The sequence below is a fragment of the Pipra filicauda genome, unplaced genomic scaffold (assembly GCF_003945595.2).
Source record: "Pipra filicauda isolate LSUMZ 115617 unplaced genomic scaffold, ASM394559v2 scaffold384_size681814_pilon, whole genome shotgun sequence".
Taxonomy (NCBI): domain Eukaryota; kingdom Metazoa; phylum Chordata; class Aves; order Passeriformes; family Pipridae; genus Pipra; species Pipra filicauda.
The window spans coordinates 365,849-373,781 of NW_024104514.1; the positions used below are offsets into that span (position 1 = coordinate 365,849).

General features: G+C 50.0%; 2 protein-coding genes across 2 annotated transcripts; one reads left to right on the plus strand and one right to left on the minus strand.

Annotated features, from left to right (window-relative positions):
- Positions 1 to 1,141: 1,141 nt before the first annotated feature.
- On the minus strand, positions 1,142 to 4,402 carry POLR2F (RNA polymerase II, I and III subunit F). Its single transcript, XM_027715125.2, has 5 exons — positions 4,294 to 4,402; positions 4,110 to 4,179; positions 3,852 to 3,982; positions 2,228 to 2,299; positions 1,142 to 1,357 (listed from the first exon to the last, which is right to left on the minus strand). The coding sequence occupies exons 1-5, from the start codon at positions 4,311 to 4,313 to the stop codon at positions 1,267 to 1,269; spliced, it is 384 nt and encodes a 127-aa protein (XP_027570926.1). The 5' UTR covers positions 4,314 to 4,402; the 3' UTR covers positions 1,142 to 1,266.
- Positions 4,389 to 7,897, plus strand: CUNH22orf23 (chromosome unknown C22orf23 homolog). The gene is made up of 6 exons (XM_027715124.2): positions 4,389 to 4,554; positions 4,796 to 4,858; positions 5,238 to 5,414; positions 5,881 to 6,015; positions 7,159 to 7,259; positions 7,552 to 7,897. Exons 1-6 carry the CDS (start codon positions 4,404 to 4,406, stop codon positions 7,654 to 7,656), a joined length of 732 nt encoding a protein of 243 aa, XP_027570925.1. The 5' UTR covers positions 4,389 to 4,403; the 3' UTR covers positions 7,657 to 7,897.
- Positions 7,898 to 7,933: the final 36 nt, after the last annotated feature.

The following is a 7,933-nucleotide window of genomic DNA, read 5'->3' on the forward strand; positions in this document are numbered from 1 at the left end:
TACAAGCACAAGCTTTAACACAGATTAGCTGGAAATACTCTTTCTAGGCCAGTGTAAAAAAAAAAAAATTAATATAAGGCAGAAACCATAGGTGAGGTGCACCTTCCCCCTTCTTCTCTTTAGAAATAAAACCTGAAAATTCTGAGAGCACTTTTTAGTAAGAAAATTAAGAAAGACTTTATGTGTTCTGCCCAAGAGCTCAGATCTTCCTCACGTAGAACAAATATCTTGATGCACACAGAACAAAAAATGAAAAGTAGGTAGCTGTTGGCTGGAAGCCCTTGCAGATTGTAAGGCATCCACCCAAATCTTCACTCGAGCATGTTACCTCCCTGCACATCAGAGGTAAGAGTGCAGGTACCTAAAGGGGCCAAACGACTGATCTTTCATCACACTACAGATTAAAGGAACTTCAGGATTTGACTACTGTTGTGCCACTGTAAGAACCACCAGGGTATGAAGTGAGATGGCTGGAGAGCACCCACCCCTCCAGACCATCAGTTCCACCGCGTGCCAGAGAACGGCTGCACAAGGAGCGAGCGAAACAACCACCTACAACTGCGAAGCTGGTGGGGCTGCAAGTGGCGACTGCGCTTCCGGCTGGGGCAGTGCCACTGAAAGGGGATCCCCACTTCTGATAAGCGGTGGGAGCAGAGAAACAATAGGTGATTTGATGAGAGTGCTCTACGATACTCCTGAGAAGCCCCACAGTCAGCACTGGCCAAAGAGGAAATTGGGAGTTTCCACAGCAACCTGCTCAGGGCACAAAGGCCCAACTGTCTAGGGAAAAGCAATGAAGGTGTCTCAGCACTCTCATTTTAAGAAGGAACAGCGGTGGAAGGCTGGAGTCTTTCTGAAGTCAGTGTACCTGCAAGATCATTTCTGTACAGCAGGAGTTTAATTGTATATCAGTCCTATAACCAGGGAGGAGCAGTGTTGGAGGAGGAGGAAGCAGTTACAGCAGACTTTAGCCTAGCTAAAAGATAAGGGGGAAAAAAAGTTGCAAAAAAAGCATTGCACTTGGGTCCCTAATTTTACTAATACAGCCCATGACACAGAGAGAAAGAATAATAGCCAAGCTGTTACACAGAAAGTCATCTCTGGGGCATGTAGGACTGAGATGAAAGAGGAAGTGGGAGGGGAAAAAACCCAAACACATTTAACTTAAAATGAGGAGATTTAAAATTTATTTACATAAATACTAAACAAAATTAGAAACATTCCTGAAAAAGAAAAAAAAAAAAACAGCTGGTGGCTGGAGTCTGATCAGTCTGTGATAATTAACTCATCCACACCCCAGTCTTCATAGCTCCCATCTGGCAGGTAACGACGGATGATTATGGGGATCTTGCGTGCTCTGCAGGGAAGACAGAGAGGTGAACAGAAATATCAGAGCCTTCACTGTATCACTTTAGCAGGCAGTGGGAACTCAGGTGCTTGGTGGTTTCAATAAGCTCATCATACTTAACTGAGGGCTGTGTAGCACCAGTGATTTGATATGATATAGTGAAGTCCCAAAGCTTTAAAACAGTCCCAAAGCACTGAGTGCCCTTAGGCTACAAACACCGAAGACCCACAGGTCAGACCTCTGTTGCTAGTGCAGGAATTGAGCCCTGTGATCTGAACCCACCATGAGACAACATCAAGTATCTAACACTGATATAGGGGGAGAAGCAAACTGTGGGACAGCAGGGAGCTCTGCTGTGGAAAGGCGGGCCTGCAAATGGTCATCCAAAAGCTGCCTCTGCTACAGTCAGAAAGGATTTATTTACCTTTCTGTAAGCAGGGGCCAAGCACAATAAGCCAAGCACGCAAGGGTGCAGGAAACACACATTCTCACCAGACTGACCCTTATTTTAATTTTTGCCAGGACTTCATTTGAACACAGAGGTCTGTTCAGATGGTTGCTTTGAAACAATTCCATTTGGGGAATTAAACTGAGTCTGGAAAGATGAGGACCTTGAGTTTGCATCACAGAAATAAAGAACACGGGGACTGTGAAGTAGAAGAGGTCCAGAGCACTCCTAATCATCAGTATTTGCACAAGCAACTAGGATGGAAGAGAGCAGCTGTGGAGAAGCTTCAATGTGAAAAAAGGGGAAGGTAACTATAGAGCTTACTGAAGGAAGACAAATTTGTCTTGGAATAAACTGCTAAATGCTGGGATGAGGAGAGGATTGCTGGCTTTATGGGAATCAATACACTCACCACCAAATCTGTGACTTACTTGAGTTCTTTCATGGCAATCAGCAAGGGGTCTGTCTCTCCTTCCAGCTCAACCATCACAGGGGCACACATCCTGAGAAGAACATCAACAAGCACTTAAATAAACACACAGAAGAAAAAAAGGGACAGCTCAACATCTGTCACCTGTACAATGGTCAATAAAGGAGAAGGGTGAGACTGGCAAAACTGATTTGCTCTGTTACGCACTTCAAGAAGAAAATTCTCCCAGCTGGCTACAGAAAGAACTTTTACTTGAATGTTCTTCTTGTGCCATCCCTCAGCCTCTGCTGACCAGCTCATGCTCAAGGACTGGTCAAACCCACACTCATCTCCCTCTGCTGTGCTTAAACATGAGGAAAAGAGCAGTTCTACAATTAATCCAATGGAAAGGGTGGAACTGCTGTATATTGAGCATGCCTCCTGCAACTCCAGCACATCTCTTATGTTCTGACTTGCTCACAGCTTCCAGGCTTTTATCAGGGGAAGAAAGGGGCTGGATTTACAACATACTTTACCTCTAGGAAGCAAAAAATTATGCATTTTGCAATGGATTGTGATGACACCCATCTACTGGGTAGTGGCAGCAGAGAAACCTCACGTTACATGTGGGTGAGGCCACGGGGGCTGCTCGCCTGGGTTCAGCACCAAAGGCAGAAGATGCAGGTGAAGCAGAACCAGGTGGCAGAATGTTGTGGATTAAAGGCCTGGCATGGGCCCATCTCATCTCCCCCCATCTTTCTGGCCTTCTGCCAATTGAAAGAAGTGCACAAAACAGGTTCACAGAGCAGAGGCTGTGCAGAGAACAGCTTGGAAAAGTTGTAAGGAAAGATCTGATCACTACCTGCGAGCTTCTAAACAATACAGAACAGAGGCTTCATTTCAAGGGTGGATATAACCAAGATGAAACTCAAAAACTTGTCACTGCCTAACAATCTAATTCAAAATGCAGTTTTTCCAAAAGCACAAAACTTTTTGATATTTATTATTATAATAAATCTAAATAGGAAAACTGATTGAGAGCAGCAAGCCTTGACAGCACTTAAAATAGGTTCTAAATGTTATTACCTATTATGAGTGAAGCCTTATTATTGCACATTAAAAACTTACAAGTGCAAACATTATTGCACTTTAAAAAACTTACAGCTCGCCACAACAGAACTGCACTTAAAGTGAATTTCAGGTTGGTTTCTCCTGTCCGATTCCTACAGCCCTGTGGTATCAACTGAACACATTTTGGAGCATCCTGCTTTTACATAACAGTTTTTACATAACAGTTATGAGCTTTCCAGTCCACATTGGCTCTCTTAGGAAAGACAGAAATCAGAATCGGCATGTCCCATTCTGTACTAATTTTTGCCTGTGACCTAGGAAAATTCACTGGGGCTAATAAATGCTCCCCTTCTCTAGGCACAAGTAGCACAGTCTCAGCCAAGGAGAGACACAGAGACTTCAGGTGCAACTAAGAGCTCCACGGTTCTGGGCATCAGTGTTGACCAAGAGGATGACATGCAAGCTCAGCAGCCATGCAAAGGATCCAGGAGTTTTTAAGGGAAGAGGAAAGCACGTTTCAGTGCAAAGGGACACGCAGCTGTGGCGGCGGTGGGGACACAGCGGGCAGTACTCACGCTATCTGGAGAGCACGGGTGCCCAGGACTCTGGCTCGCTCGTACTTGGTCATGTAGGGTGTTGTAATCCGCTTCTGGTTCGCCTGCTGTCGCTCTCCCGAGGGCAGGATTTCCACGTTCTCCTGTCCTTCCTGGTAGAAAGCAGATCGGCACCGCAGCTCAGCTGCGCCCGCCGCCGAGGCCCTGAGGTACCGGGAGGGCTCCCGAGGCCTCCCCAGCTCCGGCCCAGCGGGACCGGCAGAGCCGCGGGGCACTCACCTCCTCCGCGTTCTCCAGGTCCTCCAGGCCCTCATCCTCCTCCACATCGTCGAAGTCGTCCCCATCAAAGCTGCGGAGGAGACACGAACGTCACACGCGGGGCCGCCGCCTCCCCCCGACCGGCCCTGAGGCGCGACACGCCACTGCCGCCCCCCCTCCGTGCCCCCGGCCGCCCCGCTCTCACTTGTCCTCGTTGTCAGACATGTTGCCCGCCCGGCGGAACTGGGAGGCACTTCCAGGAGCCAGTTCCGGGCGCTGCCGTGACGCTGCCGGAACCCATCCGATGCCGTTGCCATGGCGACCGCCTCCGTGTCCTGTCCGCCAGCCCGGTCGCGCCGCTCGCCGCCCGTCGCCATGGAGGCGCTGGGGACCGCGGGCCGCGGCGGGGGCTCGAGGCCGGGCAGGTCGGCCCAGTACAGCCCGGGCACCCGGGAGCTGCTGAGAGGTAACGGCGGAGCGGGGCCCCCCCGTGCCCCCGTGCTCCGGCCCGCCGTGCCTCGCCCGAAGGAGAGCGTCCCACCGTGGTCCGGGAACGGGGCGGGCCCGTCGCTGGTGTCGCCGCCCCGGCTGGAGTCTCCTAAACCTGCATGTTCCCCATTGGGTTCGGGTCGTGACGGGGGGAGGCCCCGGGGCGGGTTCCCCAGCCCGGCTCCGCTGCCTCTTCACCCACACGTCGTGTTTTTCAGCGATGATGGAGGAGCTGAAGCTGACACATTCCCAGAGGCGATACCTGATGGACTGTGTGAAACGTGAGTGAGGCGCCCGGGCTCTCCCGACCGCTGCTGTGCTGTTGGTGAAGAGCTTTTGCCGCTCACCTTGAGACGGAGGCGTTCGTCCGCAGCCTGCTTGGATGAGCAAGTGCTTTAAAATAGCAGCACGGCAGCTGCTGACACGCTGGGATGTGAGGGGTGAGGTGTCCCTAAGGGTCATCCAGGAAACAAGGCACAACATGGTGACTTGAACCACAGTCTGTCTCGTACCAACGACCAGGGTGAGGCATCTGTGGCATCTGGAGTCTTTGCTTGTGATGCTACAGTAGACCAACAGGCAGGTCTTCTGCTGGCACTAGGCCAGGATCCTTGTGGTCCCTTCTGTGTCGCTTACTGTTATTTTTGGTTTCTTCCCCAGGAGGAAATGCCCTGCCCCTCCAGTGGCCCTCCACATCCAGCAAACAGCCAGTGCCTGCTTCCTCCCCACCAGCCTGTCAGCCAAGCAGGCTTCCAGCTAGACCACATCTCCGACCTGCCAAGGTGTGCCAGGCGGGAGATGCCTACACTCGAGAGAAGTTCAAGCCACAGCCCACACGTAAGTTGCTGATAAATACACAGTGACCCTTGGACCCTCTCTTCCCCTTCTGTCCATCCCCTGCCTGCAGTCTCAGTAGTGGCAGAGTGTATCTGAATTGCTCCATGTCCTCATGCTTTTGGTCTTTAGAGACACTTTAGAAATGGATCTCTGACAGAACATCTACTTTAAGTGCTTGCTGACTTCTGCCCCCCAGCTTGGGGTGGGGACAGGCAATAGGGACCTGCACAGTCCTTGAGTAAGAAGGAAGTACTATGTGACTTTCTAGCACATAAATGTGAATCAAACCTCTGATGTTGGTCTGATTGGCTCTGTCCACTTGTGTGGTGCTTCAACAGTTCAGTCCTGGGATGGACTGATGTTAATGTAACACCTCCTCTGTCACCGTTAGCAGGGGAGTGGTGTGGCCAGGCTCCTCCCTGAGGAGACAGGCTGATAATAAATTCCTTTCCCTTGGCATTCACAGGAGATTTGGAAAAGGAGAAGCAAAGACTTCAAAACATCTTAGCGACAGGGAAGGATGAGGTGGAGGATGAGGTGGAACGGGTGCTGGTTCGGACAAAGGAAGAGGAAATACCTGAGCCTGACCGGTTTGAAGAATGTACGTCTTTACATCCCCTGGAGGGAGGCAGGCAGGAAGCCTCGGAAGCCAGCTCCCTCCGAGGGCTGGGGTGGCAGGCTGTGTTGCCAGTAACCTGGAGCCCATTGCAGAAGGAGGCACAAAGCCCAATTTCCAAGAGAAAGGCCTTGCTGCTGTGCTGCTGAGATCCAGCCATCCTTGCAGAGCTTATACTGCTGGCAGATTAAAGCTCCCTGGACTGCCTGCACAAAATGAACTCTGCCAGCAGGGGAATACCCTAAGGATGTGCAGGGTGACCTGGGCAGCAAGCCCAGATACTGTGTGTCTTTCCCCAGCAAGCATAACTCAACATAGATTAGGTCACTTTCCAGCCTGACTATGGTTTGGGCTGTTTCACTCCAGGATCACAGCAGTTACACTAGCAAAGCTTAAATGTTGAGCAAAATTTTAAGCAGTGAAAAACTTTGGCCTGAAGAGTATGCTGGGATAGCAGAACCCTGCTTAATACCTCTCTGTGCTTGAATCTTCAATGTATGTGTACACCCCAGCCAGCCCTTCGCTAGCCAGGACAGCTCAAAGATGGGCAACACCAGAATAACGTGTACAGAAGGGGTGCTTTGGTCCCTGCTGCAGGGAGCCAGTGCAGCTGGCATCACACATGCTTGGTATCCTCCAAAACTTGTCACAAGCTGAGTGTTGTCCTTCGCACATCTTTGACAGGATTTGGACCAGCTGGCTGCAGGTCTGTGCTGCAAAACAGCAGCTAATGTTTCCTGCCTGGTCCTGGGAGCAGAGATGGTTGAGATAACTGGGTGATGTGTGTCAACTAATGAACCTCAACAGCAGGTTCTCTCTCCATCCACAGACTGGCTAAATTGCCCACAAGCAACAGAGAATTGTCTGTACAAAGAAAACCAGAAACCTACCATTCCTGGAAGTTGGGGAGGAGGAAGAAGTTGGGCAGAGGGGACATTTCCCATTGTGGAACGGTCTACTGGGGTATTGTGAAGATGTGCAAAATGAGTGTTAAGAACATCACCCTGCCTCTGGTGGGACTGCTGTTCAAGTTGAGCTAGGAAATTGAGGGTTCAGAACTAGACAGAAACATGTTTTCTTGCCTTTTGGCTGTATCCTGTTTCCACAGTTCTTTCTCTTATCCATTAGTGGTGAATGAAATTCAGGACAGGAGGGAATTCCTGGCGCAGATGGAAGCTCTAGGACAGGACAAGGAGTATAAAGGGATTGTCCTTGCTGAAATCTCACAGGTACGCAAGGGTCTTGTCTGTACAGTAAGTGGAGGGAATGCCTTGTGTCAGAGACCATAAAGCAGAGACCTCTGGTATCTGAGCAGGGAAGGGGACAGAGAGCTGTTTCCCTTCATGGCACAGCTCAGGCGTGAATTTGGGGAATGGTGGGTAGAGGTTTTTAGCCTTTCTTTTCATCTCTGCGTGTAACTCAATCAGGGAAATTGAACTTTTGTTCTTGAGATTGGCAAAAGAAGAAAAAAAAAGCTGATGGCTTTCTCCCTGCTCAGCCCTTTCTCTTTGTACTTTGCAGAAAATGCATGAGATGGAGATCATTGACAAGAAGAGAAGTGAGGAAATTAGAAAGATGATGACAAAAGACTTCCCTGGTGGGAACAAATCTGATCTCCATGACTAGCCAAGGACAAAACACGAGTGCAGTTTGTTCCCACCTTTTCTTCCCAGACTCTTGGCATCGGAGTCTTAAGGACTGGTCTTTTCCCAAAGAGGGGGCAGCACCATCTGTTGCCCAGCGGGCAGGACCAATTTGTACATAAACGGCAACAGAAGTTGTTGTAAAATCCTACCCACGCACCGGATCCCCTCTTGCTCAACAATATTAAAGACATGGAACCCCATGGCAATCAAAACATAACAAAGCAGAGCCTCCTTTGCCTATGCAATGCCTCAGTACA

Bases quoted from the DNA above. Each gene is read 5' to 3' on its own strand.
- POLR2F (XM_027715125.2), bottom strand. From the start codon at position 4,313: ATGTCTGACAACGAGGACAA. The intron at 4,180-4,293 runs GTGAGAGCGGGG...TCTCCTCCGCAG, and splicing joins ATGTCTGACAACGAGGACAA to CTTTGATGGGGACGACTTCG. The intron at 3,983-4,109 runs GTGAGTGCCCCG...GCTTTCTACCAG, and splicing joins ACCTGGAGAACGCGGAGGAG to GAAGGACAGGAGAACGTGGA.
- CUNH22orf23 (XM_027715124.2), top strand. From the start codon at position 4,404: ATGGCGACCGCCTCCGTGTCCTGTCCGCCAGCCCGGTCGCGCCGCTCG. The intron at 4,555-4,795 runs GTAACGGCGGAG...CGTGTTTTTCAG, and splicing joins CACCCGGGAGCTGCTGAGAG to CGATGATGGAGGAGCTGAAG. The intron at 4,859-5,237 runs GTGAGTGAGGCG...TTTCTTCCCCAG, and splicing joins CCTGATGGACTGTGTGAAAC to GAGGAAATGCCCTGCCCCTC.